At 40.6% G+C, this 19,740-nt stretch overlaps 1 protein-coding gene across 14 annotated transcripts in view; it reads right to left on the bottom strand.

Moving 5' to 3' along the window:
• SEC24B (SEC24 homolog B, COPII coat complex component) overlaps positions 1–19,740 on the bottom strand; it is a 90,712-nt gene that overhangs the window by 28,320 nt on the left and 42,652 nt on the right. For all 14 annotated transcript variants that reach the window (XR_006290364.1, XR_006290363.1, XR_006290360.1 and 11 more), the window contains 8 exons: positions 17,638–17,750; positions 11,903–12,021; positions 11,435–11,490; positions 10,889–11,095; positions 10,054–10,177; positions 9,011–9,169; positions 5,853–6,026; positions 4,161–4,271 (listed from right to left, as the gene is read on the bottom strand). Coding sequence is in view for 8 of the 14 variants with exons in the window: in XM_037897035.2 (XP_037752963.1) it covers positions 4,161–4,271; positions 5,853–6,026; positions 9,011–9,169; positions 10,054–10,177; positions 10,889–11,095; positions 11,435–11,490; positions 11,903–12,021; positions 17,638–17,750 (1,063 nt within the window). In the remaining 6 variants the exon portion in view is untranslated. The remainder of the gene's footprint in view (positions 1–4,160; positions 4,272–5,852; positions 6,027–9,010; positions 9,170–10,053; positions 10,178–10,888; positions 11,096–11,434; positions 11,491–11,902; positions 12,022–17,637; positions 17,751–19,740) is intronic.

Genomic DNA, 19,740 nt, shown 5'->3' with positions numbered 1-19,740 from the left:
ACAGCAGCAGACCCCCTCTCCCCCCAGCCTCTGTCACACACAGCATTCCATAGTAATGGTTGCTTTGTCTCGGAGCAGGTAAGCATGCCGGCTGTCAGAAACGGAGCTTTCAAAGGGCATATTCACATTCCTGCAGGGAGTTCAAAACAATGAGAAGTGTGGCCACTTGACTCATGGGGATTATGGGATGTTTCTGGGGGCTGATCAGAGTGCAGTAATGCAACACCGTATTCACACTGACGCCCACGCGTTTCAGCCAAGGCGCAACAAGAGTTAATCTTCTCACCGAGGTCGAGTACCAGGAACGCTCTAGACTAGAGTCAGAGCGCTCTATGTGCTTTAATGTGCTCTCACACACAAGTGTAGCCAAGCCCTTAGTATGCTGCTTGCAAAACACTCTTCTCCTGTCAAACTTAACAATGAAACTGCAGTTTCCTATATGGAACCAGCCTTTTCCAGGTAAATTTATTATGAAATTTCAGTTTAACTAATGACAAATCATCTGCAGTATATCAGAGCTCTAAAGTGTAGATTAAAATTTGAACGTTAATAAAACAAAGTATTATGTTTTGAGATATAAAAGTGACACTTAAAAGCATTTCAGATCTTTTTTGCAGACCTCCCAACATTCCCAGCAGTTAAAGCAGGATGGGTTCTGTGCCCAGGGGTGGGAGGGAGGGTTGTAGTGGGAGCTGAAGAGCAAGCCAGCCCAGTACTCATACCACAGTGGAAGTTCTTGCCTGTGGGGCTAGCTGGGCTCGGCTCCAATGTTCTGAGTGTGTGCTAGGATCAGGAAAAGGCCAGACAGAGGAGCAAACTGGAGAACAGGGAGGGGAGGGGCTGTGAGGAAGGATTAGGGGGAATAGGAGGGAGAAGCAGATCACAATGCCTAGAGTGGGGAGCTGAGTCTAGTTAGCCCACAGGACAGGGGGTTTTTGTAGGTCAAAGCAAAACACGGGACTGTTGGGAGGTCTGCTTTTGTAGTAAGAGAAATGTTGTTCTGTTTTGTTGAAGCAGCTAGAGTTAAACTTTTTCTTCATTGCAATGCCAGGGGTGTAAATACGTTTTGGTTGTAGGAAGTCATCTACAGACTGAAAGTAAATTTAGCATCTATAAAACTGAAGTGCTATTAGTTTCTCCCAATACAATTTGTTTAGGAGACAATTAGTATGAAACACAGGACATACTAGAGCAGGGGTAGTCAATAGATGGACTGTGGCCAAATCCAAAACTGCCAGACACTTGTGAACAGACCCCAAAATCCGTTTACTTATTATTGTTATTTATTTATTTTTTTAATGTTTTTCTCTAGAGTCTGGACCTTGACAAGAAATGTGGACCTTGACAAAAAATAATTGACTACCTCTATACTAGAGGGTCACACTTGGTTTCTTCTGTAGGCCACGCTATACACCCAATGAGAAAGAGAGCAGCATATGAAGCTGCTGCCTGCAATGTGTAGGCAGCAGCATGGGATGCCTTCAGCAACCTGGTGTAGGATGGGGCAATGAGAACTGGAGGGAAGCAGAGAGGGGATTATGGGGTTTATAGATACCTCCCCAGCCCTTGCACTGAGAGCTGCCTTGTCCTTTACCCTTCAGAAACTCAACCTGGACTCCCTCCTCCACTCCCCACCCCTTTCTGGATCCCTGCTTTCCCAATCATCACTTCATCCTTCCAGTTCCTGCTGCTTCTGCCTCCCTCTCTGGATCCCCACTTTCCCTTCAGCATGCCACACAAAAGCCCTCTCTCTAGGGCTCTCATTTCTGTTAGGCTAGGTCTACAATAACAACCCTTCACCCATATAGGAATACCAGTATGCTATACTGGCAAAGCACACCTAGGTTGGATGCAGCTATACCAGCTTTGTACCACTCCCTGAAAGGAACAAAAAGCTACACTGGTAAAAGTGCAATTTTGCTGGTATAGCTGTGTCCACACTAGGGTCTTCTGCTGCACACTTATTTGCAAGACCAAGAGAACTATAGTCAGTAGAGTAGCCATGGCCCGAGCCTAGGCTCCAGGATACAGTCAACCTCCCCACACAAGAAGTTATGCTGCTGCCTCCGATATGTATGGACAGCAGCAGGCGGTGCCAGAGAACATCATCTGTCTGCTACACCAGGCAATCTGGGGGCCACGGTTTTTCTCTGAATCAAGTTTTTTCCAATTTTCACCAATAAGGTTCTACCCACTGATGCCTAGAACATTCTTTGACATTTTGGAAGTGACTAAATACAGTATTTGGCAGTTATACTACATACAGACAAACAGAGAAATAGCAGATTGCTGAACATAGGCCAGAAAGTTATCCAACATTACCCTGGCAAAATGAAGAAACCAACAATAAATCTACAATACATTATGTAACAATAATACAACTATAATATACTTATCATTAAAGGATAGGGCTAGATTTTCAGAAACACTGAACACCCACAACTCCAACTGAAGTAAATGGGAAGAGATTCTCACTCATTCCTCAGGAAAAATGAGTGCAGTCTATCAAAGTCACTGAACATCCTAAGGACGCTGGACCATACCACCATCAAAACAGCAGCCTGGGGGCTGCCACTGCACCTGGTTGTGGAAGAGGGAGAGAGAACCAGGCTGGGCTACAGTGACAACTCCTCCTCTTTTCTTGGACCCAGCATATGGGTCCAGCCCCCCAGGGCACCATACAAAGCCAGAGTTCCCCCAATTGCCAAGGGAAGGAAGAGCCAAGTCAGTCTCCCCCTAGTCCCACCCCCACAATCCTGCTCCTGAGGTACCACATGGGCAAGAGCCTCTCACTTCCACAGATAAGGAAGAGCATACCAAATTGGGCTGCTCTTTACTGCCGCTGGACCCAGCACATGGAACCAGCCCCCGCCTCATTGGGATAACAGCATTCTTCTGCTGTCAGCTCACGTAGGTAATCAGTAAGTCAAGCAGCAATGCTAAAGGTTCAGGGTACAAGCCCTGATGATGATGACAATGTTACCGCTGTACAAAACAAAACAAAATTGTTTTTTACCTTTGTCCTTGAAAAACATTAGGAAGTTACATGCAAAAAGTTACATTAAAAGAACACTTCGGTCAAGGACTCAAAAATAAGGACACGTAGATGTACAGCTAGCTATGCATCCTTAATTTGGTCCTCTGGTATGTACACGTTATGATCTCATACTATTTCTTCCTCAAGCATCCCTGCCACACTCAGTGCAGAGTTTGGATGTACACTGGTCCAAATTGAGCTTGCGTGGGAATACATAAATCTGGCAATTCTTAACTGACGTTATTTTAATGTAGTTTTTTTATGTAATATGCTGTGGTGTAGCACACTTTGTAGCTTCTGTAAGCTCCATTCCACCCACTAGCTCTGTTGCCACCCTCCCATCCCCTCTTTTCAGGGACTCCCTGGAAATCCATCCAATCTCTCATCCCCTCTACCAGGGGTTCTGTGTGCCCCCTCCTTACATACCAGAGTCTTTATTCTCACCCCAGGATAGGGCTCATGTACTCCCTAGTGCCCCCATTCCAAGGTTCTCCATTCTCCTGCCATGGCTACGCCTCTGGGTAAGCCCCAATTTCCCTCTTTCTCACCCATCCGCCACAAACAAGCATCCGCCTGCCCCCCATTCCCTTCAGCCCTTTACCAAGGTCTCCTATTCTGCCCCTATTCCCACCATCCCCCGATGCTAAGGGCTCTTTACCCTCCCTCACCCCATAACAGGGTCCTCCCCAATGCCAGGGGATGTGTGCACATTCCCATTCCATCCATGCTTGTTCCTCCCCCCACTTATTTGTTTGGGATATAAGTCATTTAGGGTGTCAACATATTAAACTCTTTTGGGAAGATGGACAGGAGACAAGAATATTGTTATGTTAGGGCTACTATCAATCAGTTGTTTGATCTACAGACAATTGCAGAGGTGTTTGAAGCTATAACTGTGCTGAACAAATGGCAGGGACTCCATGCGTCCTCCTTTTCTCCCAAAATCAACATGGTTCTGGCTACTGATGCCTAGAACATTCCCTAAAACATTAGAATTGATCAGATGCAGCATTCAAAAGTTAGTGTTACATAGGAACAAACACAGATGTGCCATCAAGTTGAGTATAAGGGGCCTTTGCAAACCTGGCCAACTACATATTTGATCACTTATTGCCGTACTCACCCATGTTTGCTAAGAGGCAGACAACTGCTTGTACATCTGCTCCTGCATACACATCAGCCAGTGAAGTGACTACAGGCAAGCAAAGTGTGTGCACACGAATTCTCCGTTCACCTACACCAAAATGATGAATAAATTAATAATGCAATATCCACTGATAGGAAAGAGGCAATTGAAATTGTTTACTAACTACATTCCTTCTCTCATTCCAGACTTCTTTGCTCCACCAGTGACATCAGTCCTGATGCCCACAATTGTTCCCTTCTCCCATCCCATCTATGAAATCTTTTACATACTGTCCACTATGCATGAAATCTCCTAATCCAACTTCATAAAACTACCACCCTATTTACATTCAAATTCTCCCTAAAAAACTTACTTCCATAATGCAAAAAGAAAAGGGAGTACTTGTGGCACATTAGAGATTAACAAATTTATTTGAGCGTAAACTTTTGTGAGCTACAGCTCACTTCATCGGATGCATGCCTATGAAGTGAACTGTAGCTCACGAAAGCTTACGCTCAAATACATTTGTTAGTCGCTAAGGTGCCACAAGTACTCCTTTTCCTTTTGCGGATACAGACTAACACGGCTGCTACTCTGAAACCTTCCATAATGCAATGTCCAAGTTGAGTTCATAATTTATAAACCAAAGTTATTTACTAGAAACTAGATCTTCCAGAGGTGCCTATGTATAGACCCACTCCTGGAATCCAAGATGCCTGCACCACAAGATTTTGGATTCTTCAGAAAACCATGCTCTTTAGGTCTTCACAAGCAATTTACTCACACTAGTCCTTTGGATCTCATCAGTGGTAATATACAGAGGATCCTGAAGAAGAGATTTAGGACATACTCCAGAGGAAGGAGTAACTTATTTTCTCTATATCTGTCTTTTAAGCCATAAGGTTTTTATGGCAGGGACTATATTTTGGCCAGATTATGCCACCTGTACTCAAATTTAGTACCCAAATCCACAAGAAGCTCAACTGATTTCAATGGGACTATCCACAGAGTAAAAATGTCAGTATTCAGCTCTTGGTGAACTGTACAATGGCAAGCACATTATTGGTGATAAATACTATTACTACTAATATAATTTTAAATTAATTTTCACTTCCTGAGATTAAATTTTGTTTTACCTGAATTAGATTTAATACGGAAAAAAATTCTAATTTGCAAAAAAGTTCATGGCCCGTGATCCTGGAAAGACTTACATGTGTGCTTAAAAGTACATGCTGAAGTAGTACCACTGACTTCAACAGGGAGACGAAGTACATAAAATTAAGCATGTGTGAGAGACTTTGCAGGATTGGTTCCTATATGTGTACAGATCTATTAAGACATTTAAAGCTTAGCATAAAAATGTCAAAAGTATTAATTAGGCTGTCTTGGTAGTAAGACAATGCACTGTCATGAGCACGAAAGAAATCTGTACTCAATTTGATAGTTCAGTTAAGAACATGACCAATTGGCCTCTGCATGAGTCATTAACTAGCAAGAGTATTTCAGTGCAAGATGAACTGCCTTAAAACAGAAAATAAATTGCAACAAGACAGAAAAGAAATCAAAAAATAAAGGGAGAGAAGATACCTAAGAGGTCACAGAATTAAGTATAGAAATAAATACTGCTGCTTCAAAAGATTTATTTTGAAGAGAAATAATGTAATAAAGTGTTGGTTGTTTTCCAGTTACCTTTGCTGGAAGTATACAAAAGAGCCGTCTGAAAACACACCAGAGATGTGCCTGTTAGACTTTCCTCGATGGACATCTGTACTGCGAATCCAGCATCAGGATTGACATTGGCAAGTGACAGCAAGTCAGTAGATCGCACAAAAAGATTTCCATGGAAAGTATGTATTGAAAGACCTAGAAGCAGATGAGATCATTTAAAATATGGATAGCGGCAACATAAAAATCTAACTTCCATAATTATATATTTTTAAAAACCAAAAGTCTCCAATTTTATTTCAAACAGGATAATGAAAGTTAATTTTTCTAAATACTAATGCAAATTCATCAATGAGTGCATAACGGTAAGAAACTTAAGGATAATCTCAAAATTCTTGTTTCCATCCATTTTTGAATACTCTTTGCCCTGACTGCAAAACATGTAAACTTGAAGGGATGGACTTCAAGAAAAAATTAGACTCTAATCCTGCAAACCCCTATGCAAATGATTAACTTCAAGCAGTCTCATGAAACTATTCTCATGCTTGAAGTTAATCACATAAGCGTATGCTGGAGCAAAACCTAAGCCTGGTATATTTATTTTTGTATTAGCATTTGCTCTAACTTTCTACTTAATGCCTTCTCCAAAATATAACTTGTTGCAGCATCCCCACCTTGCTTTTGTTTTTTCTTTTCTAACGGTTCTTTGACGGTCCCTCCCTTCACCTGTCCCACCTCCCCCTAGCCATGCCAAAGCTTCTGGAAAAGTTGAGTGTGGATGAGTGAGCATCTCCCCAGAATTGCCTTGTGATGGAGCTCCACTCCTAGGGAGATAGCTCAGAGCCAGCAGAAGAACCACTTTAGATGCTCAGCCTAACAGGTGACACTGTATGGAAAGGTACAGAAGATGATGGTCAAAACCAAAATGGAAGCTGCCAGACATTTAAAAAATTTCATAGTAGATCAGTGTCCATGAGAATCAAGTCTAGAAGTAACAGGTGGCTTCTAGAACACATGAGTAACAAGGAAAGCCAATTTGGTCAGGGAAAATTACAATCAGTTATAAATGCAATTAACATTTCAAGAAAAGACAAATACTACCAGTGAAATAATGGGATTATTTTTGGCCATAAAGGCTGATGAATACTTTGACTATGCTAAGATGTTGAATTTACAAGTCTGTATAGCTAAAGAAGAAATCATAAGACCCAGTTCTTATCAAGCATGTCTCTAGTCATTTAATTTTAAAAAGGGATGGTCTAGGTGTATTAGAGACTAGCACTCAATTAATGAATTAAATGTGTTTGGACTTTTTAAGTTCCAGAACTGAATATTAGAATTTTTTTTTTTTTTTTTACACTGGGTAAGCAAAAATATGGTATAAAAGTTTTGCTGTTCTCCTGCATTTACAGTTAATTAGTAATGAAATCTGATTGAAGCAGAGCAAGAAGAAAGGAATGTATATCACAGCAATAAACTACTTCCTATGCATTTAGAAACCAGTCACTTATGAGAATCATTCAAAATCAGGACATACATCACCAAGTTCAGTAAAATAAACTGCATAAAAATCGAAGAGTTCCTAATTTAAACACTCTGGAATTTAACATTTGTTACAAATGTTCACTGAGCATTTCGTAGATTTCTATAGAATCACACAGTAGTTTTGAACCTTCATTCTAACTACTACTCCACAGATATAAACCATGATATATTAGATCATTCTGAATCACAGGACATAGTATATAACGTACTCAAATGATGCATAAACAGGTAAATTAGCGCACGGGAGAGTCTCATTTACATAACAAGTGAGCCCCTGCAAAACATCAGTGATGTTTTTCTAACTCAAAAAATTACGGAAGAGTTAAGTCATTGCATTCATTTAACAACAAACAAATGGCTAAGCCTTGGGAGAGCATTACTAACTCCAGACTGGATTTAATTTCTTCTTGACTCATGTAGATTATTCTGATGCCCAAATTAAACTTTTGACTGGCACTAACAAGTTAGTTAATTTATCAAAGGCTGTACTTGTCCTAGTTAGACTACAGAAATGTTACATTTAATTGCACATCCTGTGCACCACCACATTTTTGATTAAGCAGGATGAACTGTACTTTTCATATCAATCATCAGCATATGGAGAATTCAGCTGTACACAATACTTAGAGATTAAAATGTCTAGCTTGAAATTAATGTACCTTTAGTTTTTTTAAGTTGTAAACAAGTGTGACATTAAGCATCAATGGCCAATTTTTGCAAGAAAAATTTCTCCTTTCAGAGCACCTTAAATGTATTCAATTGACACTTTAGGCAAAATTCACCCTAGTGTGAAAGGCTCATGCAAGGCTATCAATACTATTTAAGATTTGTGATAGGCAGCAAGGATAGTGAAGGCATAAGCTGCATCAGAGGAAGGGGACAGGGCTGTTCATCCCTGAATGCAATTCAAGGTAGATTTTGTTTTGGTTCACATAACCCAGAGCAGAAGGCAGTGATGGGACAGGAGAAACCATCAGATCTATAATTCATCATGTTATCTTAAGGAAACGTCTTCCATAGTATTGATGGTGGACAGCAAAACCTTTAAGAACTTTTTAGTGATAATATAAACATTGACCGAAAGAAAGCTGTACTTTCTCAGATACAACTTATCTTGCCTGGGAAACCTGAGGCCTAAGATTTTGGTTCTTCCAGTAGAATTACCTAATATGCATTAAAGTTATCATTTGAGTATGCTGTGCAGAAAGTTATAGTAGCTACTGTAAATTTCTTCCTAGCAAATTGCAATGTAGACACAGGGGATCATGTCTGAGGCACTTCATGCAAACAGGATTTTTCTTCTGATATTTTTTTTTCCTAGGGTATGAAAAAGGTTTTAAATATGAGCTACTATTCTAGCAGATATAGAACGAGAAAATGCATAGGTGAAAAATATACTCCGTATTTTATCCTAAGGTTTTTAAAGAGAGCCAAAGTCCAAATGCTTAATGATGTAGGTATTGTAATTAAAAATAGTGAAAAGCTGACAGCTCACATACAGGTGTTCTCAAATGAGCCTTTTTAAAAGTGAAACACATTTTGCCTCACTTTACCTCAATTATCTACTGCAGGCAATCCCTAGCTTAATACACGATCTGAAACTTCTTGTAAAAACAATTCCAAGATGTAAGCCATACCTTTTGTACATCTTATTCTCATGACTGCCTCAAATCCAATCTTCCTTGTAAGGTATCTTTTAAGGTCTTTTTGCAATTTTTCTGCTTGAGCAGGATTGTGGCTATGATGGAAAGATGGATAATAATAGATGCATCCAGCAGAATATTTGGACATACAAGCTTTTGAGGAGAAAGAGAAATGGTTAATATTTATATATGAAGATGTGTAATACAATTTATGCATAAATCAAGTTGTTTTTTAAAAAGAAATATAATCCTTTGCCATTTTAACACAGATTAGCACATTAGAATGAAGGAAAAAAATTAAACTGGAATTTAAGCCTTAAATAGCTAATCCACAGGGTTTTTGAAGAGCAAGTAAATAATAATGGAGAAGGGGCGTACAACCACTAGCCACCTGGTTAAGTCAGGACACCTGAATAGAGTAAGGCCTGTTCCAACTTGCTGGAATCCCTATTCTATTTTCCTGATGTGATCCATCTCTGTTCCGGCCAGTTCCCAACTTCTTACTCAGGCCAAGAACCAGGAAGGGGACAGTGAGTCATCCTAGCCACTCTTTATTACCTATATACACACTAGTAAATAAGCATTTTAATGTGGCATGCCACATTGAGAACTGTACAGTATTCATGTAGACATAACTAATTTCTGGTGCAGAAACATGTTTTGATTTAACCTTTAGAAAACTAGATGAGAATACTTTTCTTACACATTCAACACTGACCATTAATAAACTTGTCTTCACTCACTCACTCTCTCTCATTCCTCTAGTTGTTTCCTTTCCTAAACATAATAAGGCCATCTTATCTCCTGCAATGGCAGAGCACCAGAATATAAGATGACTCTCACACTATTAGCCTGCCCTCCCTGTGCTTTCCTGTTGGTTTCCATGCCAGCTCCTCCACAGCAGAAGAGTCATATTTACGGAAGTGTTAAAATACCTATGTACACAATTTAAGGGCTCCTGAAGGAGTTTTGATTTTAATGTGAATTTAAAACACAAATTGTGGAAGCAGGTAAAAAGACAAAATAGAATCTCTTACCTAGAGAAGCCAGGTCAGAATACTGAGAACTTAAGAGAAACAAATCCACAGCTGTTTGCTGTCCTGAGCAGTCCAGTGCCAACTTTTTGTAAAAATCTGTCGCGGGGCCAAGATGCTGTACAACCTTTAGTAAAGGAAATTATACAGCAAAGAGTACAAGTTGGGAGCATACTACCATGAGCACAATAAACGTGTTATTAAATAAAAACACATTATAAAAGATAAAAGTACAATATTTAGTATTATCTTACAATAATCATTTGTAGTTGCTTACTAACTTTTGCAGAAAAGTATTTTTTTCTATTCTGCACCTCCTGTTAGTTTACATACGTAATCTTCCTTTCAGGAAAACATATGTTCAAATACAAATAAACATTCTAACAATGTGCTGTTTAAACTACAACACACTCATGGGATTTCTAAAATAACAAAAGTGACAAAATATTAAAGATAAGAACTGATGTTTCAGAATCCTTGTTGGTTTGGCACAGATGTTCATTCTGGTTCTAAGCCCCTGTCTGATGGAGACACTTAAAATAAAAAGCACTAGTGGTATTATTCTTCCAGCACTGTCTGACTACCAGTTTGGTGATGGATTAAGGAAGATGGAGCAATCTGCTCACTTGTCTTGAAGACAGAGGAATAGCGCATAAAATGTTTATAATTAAATTCTTATTAGACTAATATAGATGTGCTGAAGAGATATTTAAAAGCTAGCAAGTTGCAACACAGTAAACAAATACAAAAGGTAGCTTGTACAAACTAGATTAGAAAAACACTGCAAGTTTTTAGTTTCAATAATAATGAATGATTCATCAAAAAAAGTTAATAGTACCTTTGTGCTTGATCTTTGATTGGGATCTTCTCTGGAATGCAAGAGCCCTGCACCCAAGGATGGTAACTGTGACTGAAACACAGATATGCGGCCACCTGTTGGAGACATCAATTTAAAGGCAGCCTGAAGCGCAGGACCCAGTGCGCTGTGTGTTTCTCTTGTATTGGTGAACATATTTGGTAGTGCATTCAATAAATCTTTTATCAGCTGCAAAACAGATTGAAAGGTATTACTGCCAAAATAGGGATGTAATTTCTCAGAAGCTATACTGGCATGGCATGAGCACCTGGTGCTGAATATTTCAGCTTATCTTAAACACATACTGTATGGAAATATTAATATTAATAATAAAATGGCAAAACAGGATTTCAGTTGTACACTACAATACTATCATGAATTCCAGCAAAATTAAAATGTTGGATTTAAGCATTATGTAGAGGATATAGACTTGAAATCAATGGAATTTAACTGCAGGCTGCATAAAATAAACATTTTAAAAATATTTTTATCTATGAAATGTAATGCTACTTTTTTGATCAACCATACCTCTTTGCTTTCATGCAGATTTACAAGTAAGCTATCAGGTGTAGGTAAGAAAACATCTATGGAGGGAAAAATACAAATGTCATTAAAGAATAAAAGCACATTCCAAACACCACAAAATATTAATTCAAATATAAATTAAAATATTAACAATGGCACTGTTTTTTGTTTTTGTGTTTTTTTTAAAAAAAGGATTAAATAAACCCTGCTTTTTTTTCTGGATGTAAATACAAAATGTATTTTATACTGACAAAGACTGCTTTGTATCAGTGCCAATATAATTAACATCAGAGTTTCATTTTTCAGATCCAAGTATTTTGCAATTTATTTTTGAAGTCAACTTATTTTAACTGATAACTTCACATTATGCTGCTATGCATATTCATCATATTTAAGAAGATTTTAATCAGTCCTTAAAAATGTGAAATAAACTCTTGAATATTTTTTATTCCTTTTCTTCTTGCTACTTACCATCAATATCCGAGACAATCAGCATTTGAGGCTGTGATAAACCTTCCTGCAAATTGTAGAACTGAACAGTGCTGTCAAATGTTATGAATCCTATTCTTGTTCTTGAATCGCCAGGCAACCTTAAGATAAAAAAACAAAAACAAATTAAATACAAAGCCAAAAATCCAGATCTCAGATACACATCTGCAGCTTCCACTGATGTTAAAGGACACCATGTTTGTGTATCTGAGTCAAAACTGGCCCTAATTGCTTAGGCCAGGTCTACAATAGAAAGTTTACTACCATAGATGTGTCACATGTATGAGAAGGTCACATCTCTAACTGACGTGGTATGCCAGGTACAGCCCTAGTGTAGATGCAATTATGATGGCCAGTATAGCTTATTCCATTTGGGGAAGTGGGTTAAGCTATACTGGCAACAGAATTCTTTTCTGGCAGAAGCTACATCTCCATTAGGGGAGTTTGCCAGTATAGCTAGACACCTAAATGTAGTTCAAAATACTTTTAGCATGAATAACTTAAGACAGACTGAATTTACTTATTTTAGGCAGTTATAAGAGGCGGCTACTTACCTATCACTGGAGGTTCTTCGAGATGTGGGGTCCTTATCTGTTTTCCACTGAGGGTTTACGTATACGCACCATATGCCCTGAGATGGAGAATTTGAAAGTAATAGTGTGTGTTGGTCCACGCATGTGCCCTTGCCTCATGGTTTCATCTGGGGCGATAAATGGTGGGGCATATCGACCGTGTATCCACTTCCTTCTCCACTGCAAATTGCACACATCCACAGCAGAGGGGAAGGAGGGCGGGAAGTGGAATACAGATAGTGACCACATATCTCGAAGAACCTCCAATTACAGGTAAGTAACCTCCTCTTCAAGTGATGAGTCCTATTGTATTCCACTGAGGGTGATTAATAAGCAGTATGTAAGTCGTAGGAGGCTGCAAGGATGAGGATGGAACAGTTTAGCAGAGGACAGCCATGCCGAATGAGACATCTGTCCAGAGTCCTACACCCAGGCATAATGCATAGAGAAGGCATGTACCGAACTCCACGTGACCGCTCTACACTACATGTCTTGAAAGTGGCACATCATGGAGGGTGGCCATTGTTGAAGCTTGGGCTCTTGGGGAATGGATGCTAACCCCATCCTATGGAGGCCGCATGGATGTCTATGGGGTATGTCCTGCATATCGAGAGCTGTAAACTACATGCCTTCTCCATACGAAATGTGGGTTTGTGGATAAAGCAACTGAAACAACCGAGATCCAGGTTAGGTCTCCACTCACCCTTCTGTTTGGGTATCAGGAAGTAAGTTGAATAGAACCCCATTCCTTGACAGTCCAAAGGAACCCGCTCTATTGCCCCTCTTGGTAGTAAGGAGTCCACCTCTAGGGCAAATATATTGGCATGAGAATGGTCCCTGAGGAGGGAGGGGGCTGTGGATGAGGTAGCACGATGAATTCAATTGTACCATCATAATGGATGACATTTAGTGCCCAATTGTCTTATTGCACTCCAAACTCGTGAGAAGAGTGCTAGATGACCCCCGAAAGAGGTGGGATGGTTGTATGGCAGCAGGCGAGGTGGTTGGCAGCTCTCTGATGTTCCTCAGAAATATCTTTTCTGAGAGGGTTGCATGTGTGATGAGAAAGGCTGTGAAGGTGGACCAGGAGAATGAGACTGTTGGGTCTTCTGGTGCTTGCATGGTGGTTTGTAAGGCCTCTGGTAGAAAATCTGGGAAGTCTGGTACCATTGTGCAGGTGGCAGGCGGCAGTATTTACACTTGGGCGCAAGTGGGTAGATACTCAGCTAACTAAGTGTGGCTCTTGAATCTTTGAGTGTGGAGGGAATCGTCAGTTTTCTGATTAAATAGATGGGATTCATCAAAAGGGAGGTCCTCAATGGTAATTTTGTACCTCCCTGGGGAAAAGAGGAATGAAGCCACGATTCCCTCCTCATGACAATGCTCATAGCCATCGAACATGATGAAGTATCTGTTGTGTTTACAACTGATTGAAGAGCTGTCCTTGCCACCAGTTTGCCTTCCTCCAAGATTGACTGGAACTAGCCCCGATCTTGTTGCAGCAGTTTTTCAGCAAAATCCTCGTTTGCTGTAGTTCAGGAAGTCTTATTTGGCAAGCAATGCTTGATAATTTGAAATCCTGAACTGAAGGCTAGCTGAGAAGACAACCTCACATCCCAGAAGTTCCAACCGTTTCCTCTCCTTATCAGTTGGAGTGAAGCATGGGTGTTGCTGTCTGGACTGCTCCGTCATGGCCTGTACCATAAGGGAATGCAAGGGTGGGGTGGTGGTGGTGAGAAAAGCAACTCAGACCCCTTAGCCGGTATATAGTATCGTGTACAGAGGCGTGCATACGGCCAGAGTGTGCCATACTCTTCGAGATTCTGGAGGATGGCATCGCTGACAGGCAGAGCAGCCCTACCCAGCAGCAATGAGTGAAGGATGTCCAGGAGTTGATGTTGTGTGTCTTGTACCTCCTCCAGGGGAATGTGGAGTTCATCCACCACCCTACGCAGGAGACCTTGGAATTACTGGAAGTCATCTGGGGGTGAGGGGGAAACCGAAGTCACTGCAGCAACTGGTGAGTATGATGGAAAATGCTCCTGGCTCCAGCGATACCATTGGAACGAGACTCAATGGGTCTTCATAATTGGCTCTGAGCGTCTACTCAAGAGCACTCTAGACGGGAGAGAGGTGAAGTCTCCCTTACAGAATGGGTGGGTTCCGAGGGTGGGTATTAGGGCCAGGATCCCCATTAGGGCCAGCATGATGGATCTGGAGGATGCTGCAGTGGGCCCCAGGATGTAGGGAGCCAGTGGCTCCTCGGCAATTGGAGTGGAGCACATTGCAACGATGTAGACGGCGTCTTTGGGTACTCAGTGTCAGTAAGGGATGGGCAATCCCTGCACTTCATCCGATTCGTCAGAGGACACGAACTCAGACACTGGTTCCATCGGCGGTACTGCTGGATCTCGTAGAAGCATATAGTGAAGGGTGCCTTAACTGCAGCACATTCTGGATAGGAGATCTGGCCTCCCTCATGTGGATGGTAGCAGAAGGTTCTCCCAGGGCAAACAGTTCCTGGGGCTCTGGCACCTTTTCCAACTACCCTGGTGTTAATGGTACTCTTTCCATAGTGGGAACTGACGCTAGAGTGGCAGACTTTCCTGGAGCAGGCATGCTGAAATTGACATGCGCAGCTCAGTACCCAGTATCAGTGTGGGTTCTTGTCATGTTTATGAGTCTTGGAGCACACTGCTTCCCCCTGGCTGGAGTCTGTGGAAGGAGCCTCCCCTTTCTTCACTTTGGAGGAAGTGCCACGCTTATGTGCATGCTTCCTTACCTCCTGACTAGGCCCTGGCATGGGGTCCATAGTGGTGGTACCGCCAGAGCTGGACCCTGTCTCCATAGCCAGGAGTGCACTCCTGGCTATCTCAGGCCGATGTACAGGGGTTTCCCTGGCTTGGGTCCGAATGAGGTCTCATGGTGGAGAGACCTCATTCTTGAGGTGGAGAGACCAGCCTTCGCAGGTACGGCTTGGGACAGACTGACAGATACTGCACCTGGACGAAAAGGTGGACTTCTCCCAAGCAGTAGAGGCAGCGCTGATGTTCATCACTGGCCGAGAAGGAAGGAGACACACATGTTAAAGCCTGGGGTCTCCAGCATGGTCCAGTATCCGTGCACGGTGTGGGTGGTGGTGGTGGTGTTTACATGTAAACAGATCCCCCAAGTCCCAATTCCACTCTAAATAACTACTAAAATGATTAAAAACTATGTAAAAACAGTAAAACAGCAAAAGACTACCAAAAAAACCTAACTACATACAACTATACACTTTTTAGGTGCGTCACACAAGAGGATACTAAGGGCGGGTCTACACTACTACAGTAAATCAATCTAATTTACGGAACTTCAGTTGCATTATTCACGTAACTGAAGTCGACGTAGTTAGATCCACTTACCACAGTGGCTACACTGCGCTGTGTTGACAGGAGAGCATCTCCCGTCGACCTCCTTTATGCTTCTCGGGGAGGTGGAGTACATAAATCACACTGATTTAGCGTGTCTTCAGCAGACCCGCTAAATCACCACTCATTGCATCAACTGCAGCAGTGCCGATCTACCAGCAAGTGTAGACATGCCCTAATAATTCTAACCTGGACGATGCGGTGGTGAGAAGGAACTGGAGAAGAGGTCAGTCCACCCCACCCTTAATCACCTTGGACGAAACCACACAGCGAGGCCAGGTCACATGTGTGGATCAACAGACGCTACTACTTTCAAATTCTCTGGCTCCGGATGCATGGTACGCATACTCAGTGGAATACAATAAGGACCATCACTAAAAGAACTTCTGTTACAGTGCTATGCTTTTGCAAAAGGAAAAAAAGGTTCTCTCCATTTATCATGTGATGTTGCTATGGGACAATAGGTTGTGAATTGTTACATATTGCAATTCACTTGGCATTGCAGTATAAAATTACTAAATAGAAAGTAACAAGGATAGTTGGGTACTGAGAAGTGCGTTCTTGGCTGCCCACTCAACAATTTAAAAAAAAAAGAAAAGAAAAAAAAATGTGATCTCAATGTTTCCTGAGCAGGTTAGACAATCATGATAAAAAGCAGAAATATGCTTCCAGATGTCATTACAGATCAGCCCTCTTAAACAGGTCAAACTTCAACAATACTTTAGGGTTTACTGCAGAGGATTCAAATTTGTTTGAAAAAATTATTTATGATAGCAAGAACTAAGCTGTATTATAATGCACCTAAATTTATTTTTACTTTTCTTTTTTCTCCTCCCTTTATTCTTACATCTTATCTTTTCTTGTACTTTCCCCTCCTTATAGCTTTACTGCAGTAGTTCTCAAACTTTTATACTGGTGACCGCCTCTGAGTGCGACCCCTCTTATAAATTAAAAACACTTTTAAATATATTTAACACCATTATAAATGCTGGAGGCAAAGCAGGGTTTGGGGTGGAGACTGACAGCTCACGACTCCCCATGTAATACCCTCCCAAACCCCTGAAGGGTTCCAACCCCCAGTTTGAGAACCCCTGCTTTATTGAATCTGTTTAATCAAAATCTGCAATGTAATATTCCAGAAAATGTCCCTCCTCACTGCCCCCAACAGAAAATTCAATCTTTTGTTTTCATCCTTTGTTAGAGAAAAATGCCAGTAACTGGTGCAGTGGTGATTTGTTTATTTAAACTCTAATATGAAAATGTAAGATGCGCATGATATATCCCATATGCTTCAGAGGTAGGATACTTGCTGTGCGTATTCTCTGCAATTAATTGACAGCCCTAGTTATTTTATATCCTGAGGTAAAATATTAGAAAATTTAGAATTGATGTAAGGAATATCCATCTTTAGCCATAGCTATTTTGAGTATTCAGTATATAATTCTTGGGTTATCTAAACAAAATGTTTTGCAGATTACTTCTAATCATATTCATAAAAAGATATTCTTTGCCATTATACAAACGGTCCTAAGTTACATGGCCATATTCTTTTTCTACACTACTACAGACATTTCAAAATCTAATTTAGTCAGCAAAACATTTGCCCTGTATCAGTAGGTCCTGTAAATACTGTATGAAACAGTTACAGTAAAAGGTACACCATAAGTTAACTTTGCAGCCTGCTCACAATTATAAAATAAAGTCAATCTAAAAAGATGATGATGTATATACTTACTTGTCTAGGTTTTCCAGCAATGACTGACACACAATTGTCAAGTATCCAGCTTCCACTGCATTATGAGACACATCTAAAACAAACAAGTACACTGCAGGCTGAGGAGGACGAAGCTGTAAAATATATAAAATAAGAATTTTAAATTCTTATTTTAAAGGGTAAAAAAATGTTAATGGATAACATTCCCTTGGGGAAGAGGTGGGGGGGGGGGGGGGGGAAGAGGAGCAAGAGAAGGAAGGGAATGCCTTGCAAAATGTTTACAAATATATCCTATAATTAAATTAACCAAAAATTAGATTTACACCGTCATTCTGGGTTTTTAACAAACTAAAATAAAAGAAATTCTGACTTGTGTTAAGTTTATCATTAATGTAGAAAACAAAATCAACATCTTAGTCTGTCCTTTTGTCAGCTGGGTCAGAGGAGAGCCTTTGATGTCAACTGTAGAATTTATTCTGAAAAATGGCACTGTTCTTTCAGAATGATGACAATGACACAATTTACTATTCTGAATTACAACAAACATCAGCATTACATTGCTACCATAATTATAATTATGTGTATATTTAAGGAAATTCTATATTCCATTATCTAATCTCCTTAGTCACAGAGTTTCAGATCTAAAATAAGATCCAATCCAGCAAAGACTAGTGGTGAATTTAAATTTAACCAACCTGATAGAAATTCAGTAGCTTTTGTGAAAAGACCATTTTAATCCTATTTATTTGCAGCTATGCTTTCTGTAACTGAGTTAATGCAGCACTGACCCTGCATTTCTTCTCCTCCCGCTCTGAAACAGAGGGGACTGATGACCACTCAGAATAAAGAATTTTGGCACCAGAGAGACTTCTCTTAACTCTCTGGTTTGATTCCTTCTGACAAAAATAAAATAAAATGTATTTACTTTATCTTTCTACTCTAGATGAAAAATCTTATCCTTTCCATCCAAAAGCCAATTTCCTCTTGGATGGGTGTTTGTGCTGTCTTGACCCACTCACGGAAAAAAAATCTGCAGGTAAATGGGACTCAATTTAGTCTATGATTGGGGCTATTACAGCATAGATCCTGGGTTCTTGAAGTAACCCAAAAGATAATAAAAAAAGGAGGTATGACTCACTATTGGGAGGGACTATCACTTCCTCAACCTATTCCCATACACACTGATTCACATAACTAGTACTTGTCCATTCCATCCTCAAATACCCTTTTGATGTGGACTAAAATCAAAATAAAATACTGGTCACTGAGGAGGCCCTGCGATGCAGGTAGGAGAAACAGGGAGGAGAGACACCCTTTTCTTCCTTTGTCAAACATATATGGAAGTACAGTTGTAAGCACACTGCAGCTGAAGACTACATGAGCAGATGTCTGTTGGTTTAACTTCTGAATATCCACAACTTTGAAGGCTATTCCTGAGGTATGAGAATCAGTAGGGCCCTGCATCACACAATAATTTCCAGCACTTTCCAGGTGAGGAAATGGAGGGACCACAAACTACACAGAAATCCCAAAGACTGATAATGTGTCATGAGCTAAGATCTGCTGTAGAATTGATTGCATTTAATATTTTTTCATGTCACAAAGAGATGCCAAGGTTGTCACACTCTGCTGGCTGCTAACATTTGTATGGGAGCACTTCAGAGCTGTTAAACCAGTCTGATTGTAGGTTCAAGCATTCAAGATGCGCAGAGCTCATGCTGAGAGCAAGCTCCCTGTCCATATGAACAGGGAGCGTTTCTTCCCCCTTGTTGATTTAGGTGCACAGCCACTGCTGTGTTGTCTGAAGTTTATCAGGTTACATTTGCTATTGCTCTTTGCTGAATGCCAAAAAAGCCAGTCTCACTCCTCTTAGGTGCAGTTATGTAAAGTGCCTTTTTCCTCAGAGACAAGTCTGAGCTAGTATGGAACCTGTGCAGAGTCCTCATTCTATTACGTTTGTTTCAGTTGTGACATGCAGCCTGTTCAGTTTTTGTGCAGGTCTTTTCTGTACTGGTGCTTCCACCACTGTAGAGTGTTTCACTTATCGGGTGTCCAAAGTTCTCTCTCAGAGCTTGATCTAATGGGATTGCTAGTTGCTGAGCGTGTCCTAGAGCAGAACTTTTT

Source organism: Chelonia mydas, chromosome 4 (assembly GCF_015237465.2).
Source record: "Chelonia mydas isolate rCheMyd1 chromosome 4, rCheMyd1.pri.v2, whole genome shotgun sequence".
NCBI lineage: Eukaryota > Metazoa > Chordata > Testudines > Cheloniidae > Chelonia > Chelonia mydas.
This window is presented reverse-complemented; position numbering and strand designations above follow the sequence as displayed.